The sequence below is a fragment of the Zalophus californianus genome, chromosome 8 (genome assembly GCF_009762305.2).
Source record: "Zalophus californianus isolate mZalCal1 chromosome 8, mZalCal1.pri.v2, whole genome shotgun sequence".
Lineage (NCBI taxonomy): Eukaryota > Metazoa > Chordata > Mammalia > Carnivora > Otariidae > Zalophus > Zalophus californianus.
The window spans coordinates 113,759,392-113,777,284 of record NC_045602.1 but is presented as its reverse complement, the minus strand read 5'-3'; the positions used below and the strand labels follow the sequence as shown (position 1 = coordinate 113,777,284).

The following is a 17,893-nucleotide window of genomic DNA, read 5'->3' as shown; positions in this document are numbered from 1 at the left end:
ATTGGTCCAGACCCAGAAGACCGCAGGAGAGGCACAGAGCTGCCCCCAGCCTCGAAGGCTTATCCTAAACCCATAAGCCTTTCCTACCATCACCCACTCCCCTCTCCTGTAGCCCCGTGAGCTCCCCTTCTCCTGGCATCCCCTTAAATGGTTTCACCCCATTAACCAGGAGGGCTGGGCCGTTGCCTGTCAAGGCCCAAGTACTCAAGTTCAATGAGTACTTCTCAGAAGAGCTCCTGGCCATACTGGAGGGCAAGAACCATGTCAGGATCACCTTTGAGTGTGCTATTGACCAGTATGAACCAATGCCTGTATCCCCAGTGCCCAGAGCGCAGCACCTTTGGCCATGAACTCCGTGATGATGTAGATGGGTTCCTCTGTGACCACTGCATGCAGCTTCACCAGCTTGTCATGCTGCAGAGTCTTCATCAGATTGGCCTCTGCTAGGAAGGCCTCCACAGACATGCTCCCTGGCTTCATTGTCTTCACGGCCACCTTGGTGTGCTTGTTGTAGGTGGCTGGAGCAGGAGAGGGAACACGAAAGGTGGTCAGAACCCACTGCTCCTTCCCCCATGGCCCTGGGAGGCCCCGCTGCAGAACCGCTTCCTGCAGAACTCCTTCCCTGCTCATCTCAGCCCTCAGAGAGGAGAAGGGAGACACAGGCTTTGGCCTCAGAAAGATGTGGGTTAGAAGGCTGGTTCACAACTTCCTAGCTGTGTGCCCTTGGGCAAGTCACTAAACCTCTCAGAACTGTGGTTTTCTCATCTGCAAAGTGGAAATGATCAGCACTGCCTTTCAAGGGCTGTTGTGGGGATTCAAGAATAACCTCAAAACTTCACTCAGATTGTTCCTGGTGCATACACACACACACCATCTTTGCTTAAAATGCTTTAATCACAACACTGCTCTCAATTAAATGACCAATTTCATCATGGTCCACAAAACCCTGCAGGATTTGGCCTTGCCCACCTTGACAGCTTCATCATCCACCAAACTCCCCCTTGCCTTTTGTGCACCAACCAGCCTGCATATCAGTCAGTCTCAAGCACCGGCTCCCCCTCCAACCACAGGGACTCAACCCACCCCACCCCTGCCTCATCTTGTTGATCTTGTAAATCTCATAATCATTTGTGTTTCCCTTTTTGCCTTGGCTGCCAGGAAGCTCAAATCTAGATTGAGGTCTTCCTGTAGTGAGAGTCTAAGGCTTTATATAATATTTTTAGTTTTCCAACCTTATCACTCAGATCCACTTTACATTCTTCTCTATAATTTCTCTGCCACATTCTCTTATTCAATGCCTGGCACACAGCAGGGTCTCTTTAAATGTAGTTGAAATGTGTAGATTTTAAATTTATTTTTTCTGACTCAATTGTTTGCATCTCTGTAAGTTGTCTTCGTTCCCACTTGGAACATGGTGGAGTGCACCAGGCACTGGGCCAGGCATTGCACCTACCCCGCATTCTGCAAAGCAGGCATTGCTGTTCTCAAGTTATTAGGGGCAGGGTGGCAGGGTGGTGCATGCCTTTTTGGTGCCCCACAATGCCCTCGCGTGGTGCTGGGCACATGACAGGTGCTCAGAGCAGCTTGCTCATCAGTTGCCAACACTGAACGTACCTGAAAAATCTCTAAACTACATTTCCCCACTCTTAGTTTCCATCATCCAAAGACGCCTCCGACGATCTCAACCCCAAACTGGTGGACTGTCCCAGCTCCATGCGAGGGAGGGGAAGGGGACTCCTCCTTCCCAGAAGGGAGATTTGGACCCCAACAAACCTGGCCTCAAAGGCAAATCAGCATTTGCATAGCAGGATAATGTGGTTGCTATCAGAGGAATTGCTCCTTTACGGTTATTATTCAAATCTCCCCTTCCACCCTGGGTGGCATCCCCACTTTGCCTCCAGCTGTTCCTGGAAGCAATGACCTCCCTCATTTGGCCCTCCCTTCACCCTCTGGCCTTGGGTCCTTACCCATCCAGACTTCCCCAAACTGCCCGGCTCCAAGTTTCTTCTCCAGCTTGAGGGATTCCCGGGGTATCTCCCAGGCATCTTTCTCCCACGGCTTCTGGGGCTTGGTGGACATGCAGGGCACTGTCAGCTTCTGGCAGAGTCCATCACTCCCCTCTGGAACACAGCCCCTGGTCAGTCGAGGGCAGCCAGCCAGAGACTTCCCCTCGGAGGCCTCCCTGCCCGGTCCACTGCCTGTGGCCAGTGTTCCAATGGGTTACCGCTATCGGGGACATGAGCACAGAGCATGATGAGATGTCACCTCGACCCTCCTGCTCAACAGGACTAAGCCTTCCAGAGACTCAAAGCAGCTATTTGTCTGGGGAGGGTCAGGAAGAGCTCAGCAGGCCTCAGAAGCTGCAGTGCACCCTTCACTAGGATTCCTGGGAGACGGGTCCACCCTGGTTGGGATGCAGCCCCGGGCAGGACTCACTCTTGTAGTGGGCCACCAGCTCCTGTAGGGTGCTGAAGGTGCTCCGTGGAGAGATGTAGAAGCCCCCACTGTCCAGGGTCCGGATCTTGTAATGCTTCACTGCGTCCCTGTGCTGGGGGTCATAGTCTCGCACAGACAAAGAGTAGCTTCCTGCAAGGGCCAGAGAAAAACCCCTCAGGAGTGAGATCTCAGAGCCCCACCACCTCATGTTAGCACCCTGACGCCCACTCCTGGCACCCCTGTAAGGCCACTGCTGGCACCATGTGGGCACTGGGGCAGTGGAATGCAGGGGAAGAGTGGGCTGTGGGGTCAGGCTCTCTGGGTTCTCATCCAGTCTCCTCCATGTCCAGCTGTGAGATCCTGAATAAGTGACCATGTCACCGCTCTGTGCCTCAGCTTCCTCATCTGTAAAATGGGGTTGGTCATCATACCTCCATACCTCATCACATTGCCTGGTGATTAGAAGAAGTAATGCTGTAAAGCACTCAGGGTGTGAACACTCAGCACATGTGGGCTCTCATCAGCATCTTCATTAACTCAATCTATCTATCATCTGTCATCTATCACAAAAGCCAAGATACCACATCAGATTGGTAAATAGGTTACTCAGAAACAAACAAAAAGATCCACAACAACAAACGCAGTCTGACTCTTGAAATGTAAACACTGAAATGTAAATGTCAACATTAGATGTCATGGTAGGCTGAACAACAGGCCCCCCCCCCCGAGATGTCCATGTCCTAATCACTGGCACCTATGACTTTGTTAGGTTAAAGGGACTTGGGGGATGTGATCCCCTTAAGGATCTGGAGATGGGGACATTGTTGTAGGTTGTCCAGGTGGTCCCGAGGGAATCACAGGGTCCTTATAAGAGGAGGTGGGAAGGTCAAAGTCAATAGCAGGATAGGTGAAGATGGAAACACAAGGTTGGAGGGATGCGAGAAAGGGGCCATGAGCCAAGGAATGCTGATGGCCTCTAGAAGCTGACAAAGGCAAGGAATCAGATTATTTCCTGAAGCCTCTAGAAGGAACCAGCCCTTTGGACACCTTGACTTGAGCCTAGCGAGACCAATTTCAGACTTCTGACCTCCAGAACTGTAAGATAATAAATTTATCTTGTTCTCAGCCACGAAATTTGTGGTCATTTGTGACAGCAGTAATAGGAACCTAATGCGCATGACATCACACAGACCAGAAACACACAAGTCTTTCAGTCCCTGAGCATGCTTCTGCATTTGCAAGCTGTGCGTCATTGGGCACGCTATTAGCCTCTCTGTCTCTCATCTGCTCTACGTGCACTGTGAGTACTATGTCATAGGATTTTGAGGAGGCTTAAATTTGCACGAATAACAATTGACCAGACATGCCAGCCACTGTTCTAAGAACTTCGTCCAAATAAACTGTGAGTGAATATGAATAATTGTCACAAAAACGGATTGTAATTGTATGAATATAAGGCATTATGTTATTCATTATAGTGAATGAATAACCCCATGAGGTCAAGGTTTTAGATCACCATCATTTCAGAGGCAAGGAGACTGAGGTCCAGGCAGGTGAACTAACTGACTTGCAGTCATGCAGCTGGGAAGTGGCAGAGCCAGGATTCAAACCCAGGCAGCTGGCGCCAGGCCCCACTCTTTGCCCCTCTGCCGGGCCAAGGTGAGGCTGGCTTGACTGATATTAGATGGGGTTGGGGTAGAATCCGAGAAGCAGCAGGGTGGGATTCAGGGCACTCACGGTGCCAGTTTTATTAAACTGGCTAAACTGGCCCCTTGGGTCCTCCATCTGGGGGGACCTGTGAGAGCGAACCAGGCTCAGCTTCCTGCCCTTCAGGGCTGGGGTTGTTTCTCGTCTCCCCTGCCACTATCTTCAGGATAGACCAGCTCAGTCAATCCCCAGCTGTCCTGGGAGCAGCTGGAGAGGAGAAGCTGGGGACTGTGTACAGCTTTGCCTTTTTTGTCCTATTTGCCTTGCCCTGAGGTTCGGAAGGGGCCTTGTTGTGTGGGAGGAAATAAGCCTAAATATGCACTGGCCTGAAACAGTGATGGTGAGTGCCTACCACGTTCGGGCTTGACCAATTCAGAAATCTAGGGGTAGAGGAGAAGGCCATGCAGATGCCTTTGATGGATGTCCCCAAAACTGCTCAGGATACTGTGAGGTCACATTTTATGCAATTTACTTGCTTAATCTGAACGAAGCAGCTTTGAGACCAAACATATTAGTTAAGGTGCCCTCCACGTGTGAAGTCTGAAATCACAAGACTCCTTCTTGACATCCATTCCTTTGGAAAAATTAGCCTCAACAGATGCTAGTTTATGTGATGTTTTTGGGTACTGTTCTTCCTTCCTGGGTGACAACCCAGCAGAAAGCCCCAGAATTTCAGGAAGTAGTTCGCCAACATCAGAACTTCCAAAAAACCTCAAAAGAGCCAGTTTAAGCAGTCTCAGAGGAGGCTGACCTGGGGCTCTTCCTGTGGCCTGGTCTACCCCTTCCTTATGGAAGGAGGGGGAATCAGGCTTCTGGACAAGATACACTGTGATGGGTATTTTAAGTAATATAAGCTAGTGAAGGTCAAGCTTCAACAGAATATTGTTTCTCGGGGTCCACAACCACTTGGGCCTACATCCAGGGACACAACCAGGAACTACAGAGGCTGAGAACACCTAAACCAGGCTCGAGCAAAGGGCAGGAGAAAAGTTGGCAGTCTGGTGGGCTGGGTGAGTGGCTCAGCCCTCCCGGGGCATTTGCAGGAGAGTGGTGGCCAGTCATGCCTGGGGTATCCCTGCAGGGTGGGGCAGGGTGGGCAAGGCTGGCGTCACCTTTGGTGGTCTCACTGTCCCGGATCATGAAGGAACCCAGCACGTTGCCCGGGGCCAGGAGTTGGCGCTCTGCATCCTTCCGGCTGATGTCCTTGAAGAACCACCTGGTGGAGAGGGGCGGGAGCAGCATGTGAACCTGGGGTAGGGGGTCCTGTCCCGCTTACACTGGGCACCAAGAGACTGAGAGCCTGGCTTCCTGTAGCATCGATTTTCCCACAAGATTCTTTTGGGAAAAATAACCATTCTTTTGATACGGAAACAGACATTTTACCAGGAGTGAATTCAGTTTGCTGAGATGGAAACTTATGCAGTTTGGGGAGCTTTCTTTAAGAAAAATAATACCAAAAGAAAGATTTCCCCCCAAAAAACTGTAAAAAAAAAAAAAAAGAAGAAAAACTTTTTTTTAAAGAAAAGGAGTACAGCATTACAAATACAAAATGCCATGGGTCATTCCATTGCCGCCCAATGTGAGGGATATGGTGATGGATAGAAAAACTGTTAAGATACAGCCGTCTTAACCAACTGTGGTCAAAATCTTGCTTTTGCCAATTTCAGAGGTACACATGAGCATCCTCTCAGGGTCTCAGATGTCCATGTGAGTGGGGGCCTGAACTTTGTAAACTTTACAATGTATCCTCTTCTGTGTGTGCAACGTTGAATACAAAGTCAACATGAATTTTCAAGCTAAAATGTGAGATTTCAATAATTTTATACTTGGACCTTTTCATTTTTCTCCCTGAATGAATGTTTGGGATATTGAGTGGAAAAGCCCAAGCTGCAGCAGCAGCCAAATCCATTCCTACCCTCAGCAGGGTGAGGAGTGGTTCGTATGCTATAATGGAAAACGTCCCAGACCCAAGGTCAGCTGGCCTTGTACCTGCCACAAATCTGCTGTGTGACTTTGAGCAAGTCACTCCCCTCTCTGGGCCTCTGTTTCCTCTGTATCAACTGGGGGAGAAAGACAGCTAACATTCATCAAGTTCTTGTTATCCACCCAACAACTGTATAGAATCATGGCCCTTATTATCCCCATTTTATAGATGGGGAAACTGAGGAACAGAGAGAGCAAGTTACTTGACTGGTGTCATATAGCTGGGAAGTAGTGGAGGCAGGATTCAAGTCCAGGCGATCTAACTCTGGAGCCCACACTCTTCGTCACCATGGGACACTGCCCACCTGCCTTCTCTGTTTTCATTTTTTTTTAAATTTTATTATGTTATGTTAGTCACCATACATCATCAGTTTTTGATGTGGTGATCCACGATCCATTATAACACCCAGTGCTCCATGTAGTATGTGCCCTCCTTAATACCCATCACTGGGCTAACCCATCCCCCCCCAAAACCCTGTTTGTTTCTCAGAGTCCGTAGTCTCTCATGGTTCATCTCCCCTCCAATTTGCCCCCCCTTCATTTCTCCTTCCTTCTCCTAATGTCCTCCCTGCTATTCCTTATGTTCCACAAATAAATGAAACCATCTGATAATTGACTTTCTCTGCTTCACTTATTTCACTTAGCATAGTCTCCTCCAAGTCCCATCCATGTTGATGCAAAAGTTGGGTACTCATCCTTTCTGATGGCTGAGTAATATTCCCTTGTATACATGGACCACATCTTCTTTATCCATTCGTCTATTGAAGGGCATCTCGGCTCTTTCCACCGTTCGGCTATTGTGGACATTGCTGCTTTGAACACTGGGGTGCATATGGCCCTTCTTTTCACTACATCTGTGTCTTTGGGGTAAATACCCAGTAGTGCGATTGCTGGGTCAGAGGGTAGCTCTATTTTTAATTTTTGAGGAACCTCCGCACTGTTTTCCAAAGTGGCTGTACCAACTTGCATTCCCACCAACTGTGTTAAGAGGGTTCCCTTTTCTCCACAACCTCTCCAACATTTGTTGTTTCTTGCCCTGTCCATTTTTGCCATCCTAACTGGTGTAAGGTGGCATCTCAATGTGGTTTTGATTTGAATTTCCCTAATGGCTAATGATGACGAACATTTTTTCATGTGTCTGTTATCTGCTTTCATTTTTGAACTGATTTGTGCTATGGTGAAATATTCAAGCAATATAACAGGGTACACAGTAAGAGCTGTCTCCCTGGCAATCCCACCCGTGGGAAGTTATCCTAGGGATTTTGCACAAGGAAGAAATGACAGATACACAAGGAGAGTCACTATAGCCCAGGATTGGAAGTGATTTCAGTGACCACTAAGAGGGGACGGTAGGGCGTCTGCATGATGGACACTGCGCCTGTACAAGGAAGGTGCAGGACAGTGTGTGTAGTATCTGCCACTGGTGTAAAATAAAGGGAGATATATGTATTTTCTTGCACAAGTATTAAGCATTTGGGAAGACACATAAGAAACTGGTTGCTTCTGGGGAGGGGAAGTGGCTGGTTGGGGATAGGATGGAAGGAAGGCTTTTCACTCTGTTCTATGTCCTTCCCCACTATTTGCATTTTGAAACAAAGTATGGTCTACTTCAAGGAGGGGCAGGAAGTAAGATTCCTCCCCACCCCCTTCCTTTTCAATGCCCTGACCACCCTCCCCAAAGGCACCCTCTGCTGGCAGTTCCTTGATGCAGACTCAAGAACATGTGAGTGCACTCGGCAAGCCCAATGTCTATTTAGGTCAGTGGTTGTCAAGGTGAGTCCCTGGACCAGCAGCATCAGCCTCACCTGAGAACTTGTTAGAAATGCAAATTCTGAATCAGACAGTTGAGGAGCAGGGCCCAGAAACCAGCATTTTAACCAGCCCTCCAGGTGATGGTGATGCACTCAAGACTGAGAACGACCGTTGAGGTTATCCCCTTTGTTCACAAATGATAGCCCATAATACATGTTGTCTGCACGCTGCCTTTTCCCTTTAGCAAGTATGCTGCCTTGAGGAGTACCACCAGCAGGTACCTCCTCTAAGGCTGCTGGGAAAGTTGGGGTGTGGGCATTCTGTGAGTGTTCAGATCCTGGAGTCTGGGAGCAGAGCACTGGATGCCCCAAGAGAAAGCCTAGAAGGAGTAAGAAGGAACCAAGCCCCGCCTGCCGCATGTAGGGGGTGTGCTAGGGGGTGGTCCAGGACAGAAGGGTCAGAGGTGGGAGAGGGGCCTTCCTCATGGCCACAGAGGGGACACTTCACACAGCAAAGAGGTTTCATGTGCACTAAGAAGGGCATGACTTTAAGATAGGGAAAGCCCAAACATTTTAATTTTTAATAGGTCAGCATTTCAAACCCTCAACACCATTGAGCCAGAGGGAGGAGGGAGAAGAGAGAAAACCATAGGGACCGCCATTTCTTAACTTTTTGAACAGCTGCTTGTGAATGGGATCTGCCATCGCCCCGTAGCTTGGCCATCCTTTCACTCGCCAATCTCGCCCACCATGCTGTGAACATCCCCAGGGAGGAGCCCTGGGTCACCTTGTGTCCCTGGAACAGGGCTGCTGGATGCTCAACAGATGTCTGTTGGGTGATGGGACGGATGCATGAATGCCCTATAACTGTTTAGGTTTTCAGAGTCAAGCTAGACACAGAGGAGAACTTGCAGCCTAGACTGCCGTGTTACAGGGAGCTCTCTGAGGGCACGGGTATGCCTGACTGGTTCTTGCAGTCCCCTTTCTGGCACAGGGCTTGGTGATGGGCGGGCACATATTTGCTGAATGAACCAAATGAGGGATGGCTGACCAGGTGTGGGCTGGCTTGCCTCTCGGAAGACCCTCTTTGGCGTGGACCATATCCTTCAGTCAACAAATATGTATTGAGCACCTACTGCATGCCGGCCGGTGCTGAGGATGCACTGGCAGACAGACAAGGTCCCTGTCCTCAAATGCTCCCACCTAGTGGGGGACGCAGGCAGTGAATGTGTGAACAACCACAGAAACAAGATTGTTCTTGCTAGCGAGAAGTGTTCAGAAGGGAACAAAACGGGTCTCCACGAGAGACAGAGGACCACAGGGGATCTGCCTTAGACAGGGCGGTGGCCTGAGACCTGAAGAGCGAGAAGGAGCCAGGCAAGAGCAGACCCCCTAGGAAGAGTATGTCATGCAGGGGAGACAGTGAGTGCAAGAGCCCCGAGGCAGGAACAAACCGGATTTAGCTCATACTTCCTTCTGTGGGGCAGGAAAAATGGAATACTTACTCCTCTGTCTCCAGAGAGTCAACGTGGGCGACATAGTTGCTTGGGATGTAGCCTTCTTTCCGGGTGGCCAGGGATCGAGCCTTCCACCATTCCCCAGACCTGAGGACAGGAGAGAGCAAAGGAGTCAGGGAGCAGAAGGAATCCCCTGGTCCTCCTGGGCTCCCCACCCGTGGCCTAGAATACCTCCCCCCCAAATCCAGGAAGCAGATAGGGTAAGAGGCAGGGTCACCACGGTCCCAGCCCCCAGCACGCACTCCATCATTAGGGTAGGGATATTTATAACAGTCCCCACTGTGCATCCGAGGGTCTAGAATCAAGCCCCATCCCTGCATTCATAGCCCACAGCCCTAGGTCTCTGGCCCCACTCTTCCCCTGGACTTGCAGTGGTCCATACTTAGGGTATGGGGTCCTGTGCCCATGGCAGACTCATTGTGGGCCAACAACCACAGAGAGTGGTGTGACCAAGCATAACCACTCCCATTCTTGAGCCCCAGCTCACAGTGACACTACACGGATGGTGAAGACTGTAGGGGACTGGAGGTAGGAAACTTCGAGATCCAGAGATTTCTGAATGCAAAGGTACCTCCACAGGGTCTGGTCTATAGATAAACCTGTAGCTTAATTATAGGAGCCCGAGGAAGGCCTCCCTGAGAAAGCACTTTCACCTGTTCATTGTTGCCTGGATGTGCACTGCTAGTAAGTACACAAGCTCCTTTGTTGTGGCTCTCATCCAGGTTAACAGCAAACCCTTCATCCTCTATTATGATTCTTATCGGCCATTTACCCTCTAGTATAAGATAGTCTATCAGGTTCTTTATTGAAACACAGAAGAGAGCATGATTGAGTATTGGAGGTAGCTATGTCTTAGGAGTGGGATAGAGACGCACTCTTCCAGGACCACCATCTGATCTCCCTTCTGGAAACTGAGGTCTTCAGGGTGAATGGCCTCATAATCATAAAGGGCAATCACAATGATGTCATCAGGACCTGCTGGGAGAGACACGCGGGATGGTGAGGCTTTATCTGAGCACCACCACGGCTCTGGGTGTTTCCTATCCCAACAACTGGCACCCAGCCCTGGACCCACTGACATGCCTGTTTCATGGTATAAATAAGGATTTTGCCATGTGGGGTGCGATTCTAGAGTTTAAAGCTAAAGGTTTGCATTAGTAGACAGTGTAATAGAAACAAAATAGCCTGTACAAAGTACTTTGGGAGCAATTTAAAGGATTTGCAAGGGTGATTTTGACTGGGATTTTTGCCTTAATCTCTAAGCACCTAACCTAATCCTCTCCATGACACAAGACTCCACCACATTATGTTTGCCAAATACTTACCACCTGTGGACCCTGGTGGGTTGTTGCTGTTGTCAGGACGCTGTGGGAAAGAAATGGGAGAAGGGGATGAATCTAAAAGTGTGTGGGGAGCCACAGAAGGTCTGTGTCAAAACGGACACCCAAGAGTATCTCATCCCAGCCCTGTATGTCATGGGTGGAGGATCTGAGAGGGCTTGGGACATATGTGAGGTCACACAGCCCATGAGGGACACCACAAAGATCCAGGTCTCTTGGGTTGTGGCCTTGGCCTTGGCCATACTGGGGACCTCCTTTGACATATGGTGAGGGGGTTGGTCCAGATCAGTGTTTCCTAAGATATGTTTGAAGAAGCTGTAGGTCTACCAACACGTCCCATGCATAAAGCCTCCATTATGTATATGAAGGACCCTAAGTGATCATCCAGAAGGGATCTGATGCCTACAGATGGCGCTCTAACAGCCCTCAGGGAAGTGGAGCTTCATTCCCAGCACAACTAGGCCTTAAAGATACACTGGCGAGTGAACAAACCCAGTTCTTCAGAATGAGAAACACGATCCATAGAGAACACATACACACACATCCTAAATACGTTCTGTGGACACAAACTCTATGTGTGTGAGCAGGACATTGGTCAGAAGAAACTAGCTTTCACTGTAATTTGTGATTTTTCTTTTCAAGGGGAATGTGTTTGTATGTTGCACACTTAAGTAAACTTAGAGAAACAGGTGTGGGAAACAATGAGAAGTATGTCTTTTTGGGGGGAGATCCACAAAGCCCATTAAGATTCATAAAGCTCTGAGGACTCCCACAGGGAAGGAGCCTGTTTTGCCCAGTATTTTGTAAACTAATTTGGCCTGGGAACCCTTTCTCTGAGGAACACTTACTAACTTACCACTGAACTAATGCCCTGCAGGAGAACGACAAATGGCCGATAATAGCATCCCTTAAATCTGATGCTCAGGAGACAACCAAAAACTGGTGGGAGAAAACCCTGTTTCCCACTGGTGTCAAGCTAAGAGGGCCTCGGAGAAGCTGGAGCCCTAGCCACAGAAAGGGCCCAGGGCCATGCAGGTTAGGAGAGAGAACACATCTATGAGTGACTAAGGGTTTAGGATGTCAGTTCAGGACATCACTGGTGTGAGAAGATCATATCATCTCAGGATGTATTAATAGAGGTCATGTGTCAGAGGGAGGGAGGTGACAATTCCACTGACCCCCCCCCCCCGAATTCCCAAAATTAGCCCTGTTCTAGACATCATGCCTGGAGAAGGGCAAGCAGAATGGAGAGAGGCCAGGAACCCATGTCACGTGAAAAGATGATTTGGAAGGAATGGGTGGGTTGGGATAAGAGCTTTGCCTTCATTCTCTAGTGGTTGTCCTGGGGCAAAGGGAGTGGATGTATTTGGTGCGGGACTAAGGGGTAGGTTTGGGAACAAGGAGTCAGGGTTATGAGACAATAGGCCTCCTTCAATCTGAGGAAGAACTTTCTAAGGGCCTGCCCTAGGAAGGAGAGAGCACCCCTGCCTCGGGGTTAGAAAGACCCAGCTCTGCTGTTCCCAACTGTGTGGCCCCTGGGAGGCATTTCACCTCTTTGAGCCTTAGTCACAGTCACGGTGGCATAACTCTTGCCTCACAGCTTCCTGTGAGGACTAACGGTGTAGAAGCACCTCACCCCAGTGCCTAGAAAATAGCAGGTGTTCCTAGAATGGTAAGATTATTACAGCCATTCCTGCAGCTCTAGTATCATCACCACCACTCCTGGTTCTGTTCCTGTTACTGCCATAGCCTCTCTTCTATCACTGTCACGGCTGCAGTCGCAGGGGCCCTGCGGCCGTGGCAACTATGAGCCCCATTATCACCACGAGTACCGCCCTGACTGCGGTTCCTCATTAGCCTTTGCCTTCCGCCTCTGTTTCTCCTGCTCCCACCCCTGGTACTTTGGTGCTTGCACGGCCCAAGTTTGAATCCTGACCCTACCCCTCACTACCCGTACAGACTTCAGCACGTTATTAAACTCTGTGTCTCACCTGTGTAACAAAAATTGAGACCTAGGATTACTGTGAGGCTTTAAGGTGTTGATAACACCATACAGCACTTAGGACAGTGCGTGGTCCGTCGTGAGCCCCGAGTAAGTAGAGGATAAGTAAGCAAATACCTCTACTGGTATGACCACTTCTCTTACTGCACCTGCGCTTGCCCTTATACTGCTGCAGATCTTGCTGGCACAATTGTTATTACGGTTATTGCTATAGCACTAATACTACCATTACCATCGCTGCTTCGACTGTTGTTGTTACTGGTCAGGTCACTGACTACTCTCAGCACTGCTCGTGCTACTGCCCGGGCTCGGGGCCTCTGCCCTGCCCACCAGGACCTGGTCCCTGGAGCCCGGGCGGAGGTGCCAAGGCCTGGGCAGCCAGACAAGGAGGAGTGACGTCATTGCCCCAGGTCCTTGGTGCAGATGTATTCCAGAGAGTTAGGGTACACTGTTGGTGACGGGCCAGCTCCGTGTCACCCCAAACATACCCTGCTGACAGTTGGGAAAACAGGAGGCTGTTAGGGCAATTTGGGACAGCATGGGGCAGCCCCTCAGGCGGCCGAACCCCTTTCTTGCCCCACTCACCCGCTTGCTTGCAGACGTGGGATCTGGCACATACACAGTGCTGTGTGGGTTGGTGCTGGGCTCGGTTTTTGAGACCTTGCCTCTGTCCTGGAGGAATTTGGACTTCATGCACCCCATCCTGCATCAGAGATAAGGGAAGTGAGCTTGGCTTGCCCAGAGCCCCACACAGGGAGTCCTAGATGCTGGGTTCCAGGTCCCCTGCCCTCAGGCTGGCCCCCTCTCCCCTACCCTGTCTCCCCCTACCCCCCGTCCACCGCCCCTGCCAAGCCCACTCAGTCCACCCTTGCCGCCCCTGGGCTTCCCCATGTCCTTGTCTGCCACATACCCACACAGAGCTGACAAGTTGTCATAGTCATGCTGCCAAGGACCCCTGCAGTAGGGAGTTTATTCAGAGAATAAATCATGAGGATGATCAAAATTCAACATGCAGAGCCTTGCAGCAGAGCGGGTGGTAGTTACCACAAGTTCAGGGATCAGAAAGCCTTGAGTTGACACTTTACCCCTCCACCCCACCAACACCTCATTCATCACTCACCCTACTCCCCAGTCTCAGTTCCTCATCAGCAAAGTGGGGATAATAATAATAAAACATACTCTCAGGGTGTAGGAAGGATGAGAAAACATGTAGGCAGGGAAATAACTTAGCACAGCATGGGACTCAGAGCAAACAGTAAAGTGAAACTACACTATTATTATGTAATAAATTACCATTTTATGGTATTTATTACCATTTTTTAAAATGATTTTATTTATTTATTTGACAGAGAGAGACACAGCAAGAGAGGGAACACAAGCAGGGGGAGTGAGAGAGGGAGAAGCAGGCTTCCAGCGGACAGGGAGCCCCATGCGGGGCTCGACCTCAGGACCCTGGGATCATGACCTGAGCTGAAGGCAGACGCTTAATGACTGAGCCACCCATGCGCCCCTTTATTACCATTTATTACCATTAAATGACCAAGATGAGGTCACATAATATGGCTCAAACAATCTAGCTAAATAATAGTCAAGGCATCATCTTCCTTGTATCATTTTATAACTGCCTTATAAGAGTTTCCTTCCTCCCTCCGTCTCTCTTTTTCTTTCTTCCTTCTTTCTCTCATAAGTTTATTTGGTCATTCATTCCTTTGTTTACTCAGTAAAGACTTACTGAGCACTCTTCTACATCATGAGTAAGATAAGCGAGTTCATGCCGTTATGGAGCTCACCCTGGGGATGAATGGGAGACACAGACAATAAACAGGTAAACAAATACATAACAAGGTAAATTTAGTGAAAAGTGTGAAGACAATCATTAAGGATGTGCTAGGAAACAACAGTGCAGGGCTTTTTTAGACAGGGTGATTGGGGAAGGCTTCTCTGAGGAGGTGACGTCAGAGCTGGGACCCAAATGGCACAAAGGAGCCAGTCATGTAACATGGTGAGGGAACAATGTTCCAGGCAGAGGGAACAGCAAGAGCAAAGGCCCTGAGGCTGGAATGTGCTTGGAGAGAATGAGGTACTGAAAGGAGGCTGGTGTGGCTGGAGGTCACAGGCAGGGAAGCGGAGTGTGGTTTGGGAAAAGGCTGCCACATCTTTTACAGCCAAGGAGGAATCTGGATTTGATTCTAAAGATGATGGGAAACCTGGAAAGTTTTAGGCAGGAGAATGATGGGATTCATTTGCATTTCAAATAATGGCTGCTGGGTGGAGTAGGGACTCCAGGAGGCAGGGCAGGGAACCTGGTCCACTGCAGGAGTCCAGGCATGAGATGATGGTGGCCTGGCCGAGGGGTGGTGACCACCAGGGAGGTAAGCAATGGACAGATTCAGGGGGACATTTTGGAGGTAAAGCTGACAGACGTTGTCGATGGGTTCATGAAATTTAAAGATACTTAAAGAAAACATGTTTATTCAGATCAGAGTCAAAACTTAATTGCAAAAGTGGCAGAAATGTTTTATTTCTTCTCTCAAAATGCTCACATATACTTGCTGAGAAGATGAGCCATAAGCAGCCACATGAGAGAGTAATTGTTTTCCTCAGCTCTACACAATTGCAATTCTCTTCTAAATCAGAACTCAGTTATACTTATCTTGTTAAAATAAACACATGTTTGTGGTTTAAGGGAAAAAATCCATATTTCTAGGCTTAGGGGAGTTACTTTTTAAAAAAGATTCTTTTTATTCACAAGGATGTTTTTGTCTGTCCTTGTGGGAATTGGCAACAATTTACCACTTCAAGACTTAAGCGGTTTCTGCTTCATTTGCCTATTGTGAATAAAATAAGGAACTGCTTCAGACTCCCAGAGTGCTGGATCATTAATTTGAAAAATTATCACAATTAATCACTGCTTTATAATGTACTTATATGCATTTAAAACACCTCTCTTTGACTTGTGATAAATGGGTATTACAGTTCCGGAAATAAGACAGCATATTGTGTGGTTCTGTATGGCATACAATCATATTACATTTCATATTTTTTTCATATTTTTTTGATTATATAAGAGTGTTCTGGGAAGGACACTGCTGTGTGATGCAGGGCAGCTCCTTCTGCTTCTCTGAGCACCTACTGAGTTTCATTTATACCAGCAATTTACATATTCGAGAGGGCCACAGGGTCCTGGGTGACAGGACTCTGCAGTCCTCATGCTGATGCATGATCCAAGGCCACCTCTGAGAAAGGACGCTGGGGTCCTACCGCACAGGGTGGTGGTGAGCACGGAATGAGTTGATAAATGTAAAGGTTCCTGGCACAGAGCAGACACTACAGAAATGTTAACCATAACCAATTTTGTTTACTAGCAAACGTGGACCTGCCCTGCAGGATAAAGCAAACACAGATTGCAATTCCTCTGACCCAGGAGCTTAGAGATACAGCAACACTTAAGAAGTTAACTTTTTATTTGAATTTTATTTTATTTTATTACTTAATTTATTTATTTTAAGTAGGCCCGAAGAAAACATGGGGCTTAAACTCCCAACCCTGACATCAAGACTTGAGCTGAGATCAAGAGTCAGATGCTTAACTGACTGAGCCACCCAGGCGCCCCAAGAAGTTGACTTTTGAAAATAGGGAGTTCCCATTAGTTCAATTTTTGCACAATAAAATATGATTTTTAAAAAGTTATATACTGAGCGCCTGGGTGGCTCAGTTGGTTAGGCGACTGCCTTCGGCTCAGGTCATGATCCTGGAGTTCCAGGATCAAGTCCTGCATTGGGCTCCCTGCTCGGCAGGGAGTCTGCTTCTCCCTCTGACCCTCGCTCCTCTCATGTGTTCTCTCTCTCTAATAAATAAATAAAATCTTTAAAAGAAAAAAAAAGTTATATACTGGCAGGAGTCAAATTTGTATAAAATGTGACTGTCCCCCTAAACCAGGAGAACTGTTCCACTGCTTGGCATGGCGTGGCCTCAGACATGCTCATTTTTGTGACCACCAGACCTGGAAATGTAATGGGAGCCATGTATATAATTTAAAAATTTCTACAGACATATCTTTCCAGGTAAATAGAAACAAGTGAACTAATTTTAAGGTACATTTATTTTCCCTAACATGTCAAAAATTATTAACATAATTTTTATAAAAGTATAAAAATTATCAATGAGGGGTGTCTGGCTGGCTCTGTCAGTAGAGTGTACGACTCTTGATCTTGGGGTGGTGAGTTCAAGCCCCACATTGGGCCGAGAGTCTACTTAAAAATAAAAATAAAAATAATAAATACAATTTTTAAATGTTAAAAAAATTATCAATGAGATACTTTATACTTGTTTTTTGCACACTAAGTCTTATAATCCCAGGGTGTATGTTACAGGTATAGCCCATCTCCCTTAGGACTCGCCATGTTTCAGGTGCTCAATAGCCACCTGTGGCTGGGAGCTGCTCAACGCAACAGCGCAGACCCAGAACGTTTCCATCACTGCAGCACAGCAGAGGCTGCTCCTACTCCCCTCTGTGTCCTTCAGTGCTTGGCTTAGCATCTCCCTGGCACATAGTAGGAGCTTAAATCACAGTTAGGGAATAAATGCATGCCCAGAGCCTGTAATCAGTCCAAAATAAAAGCAGCAGGACATGGTTCCCGTTCCAGGGACTGAGTTGAAAAGGGAAGACTGAGCATACAGAATTATGTTCCAAAGTCGCAAAGAAGCTGTTATATTTTGGCAAAGACAATCAAAGCCATGCAAAGAACGCCAAGATACTTAATGAGTAAAACAACAAACTTCAAAAGATATATAATATCAAGCCATTTTTGTAAAATGAATAGATCTGGGTTCTGCTACTAACATGTGTATGTTAATATGGTCATAGAAAAAGCAACCTGTTTATAATAATGAACAGCAGGATAACATTTAGGTTTTGAAGAATGGGGAGGATTTCAGTCAAGATTTGGGGAAAGTCAAGAATGTTCCAAAGGGGCACCTGCGTGGCTCGATTGGTTAAGCGTACTACTCTTGGTTTCAGCTCAGGTCATGATCTCAGGGTTGAGAGATCGAGCCCTGCATCTGGGTCATACTCAGCGAGGAGTCTGCTTAAGATTCTTTCCCCCTCCCTTTCCCTTCCTCTCTGCTCCTCCCCCCCAATGAATACATACATAAATA

General features: G+C 48.1%; 1 protein-coding gene and 1 long non-coding RNA gene across 8 annotated transcripts in view; one reads left to right on the top strand and one right to left on the bottom strand.

Annotated features, from left to right (window-relative positions):
* The window catches only part of LOC113938081, a 50,271-nt gene that overhangs the window by 19,968 nt on the left and 12,410 nt on the right, over nt 1–17,893 (top strand). The gene's annotated exons all lie outside the window — the stretch shown is intronic.
* HCK (HCK proto-oncogene, Src family tyrosine kinase) overlaps nt 1–17,893 on the bottom strand; it is a 39,057-nt gene that overhangs the window by 10,697 nt on the left and 10,467 nt on the right. For 2 of the 7 annotated variants that reach the window (XM_027623208.2, XM_027623202.2), the window contains 8 exons: nt 13,322–13,439; nt 10,720–10,759; nt 10,270–10,372; nt 9,383–9,481; nt 5,256–5,359; nt 2,437–2,586; nt 1,968–2,120; nt 339–518 (listed from right to left, as the gene is read on the bottom strand). In XM_027623208.2, the coding sequence (XP_027479009.1) occupies nt 339–518; nt 1,968–2,120; nt 2,437–2,586; nt 5,256–5,359; nt 9,383–9,481; nt 10,270–10,372; nt 10,720–10,759; nt 13,322–13,438 (946 nt within the window). In that variant the 5' untranslated portion in view covers nt 13,439. The other 5 variants (XM_027623201.2, XM_027623203.2, XM_027623205.2 and 2 more) reach the window with 5 other exon arrangements.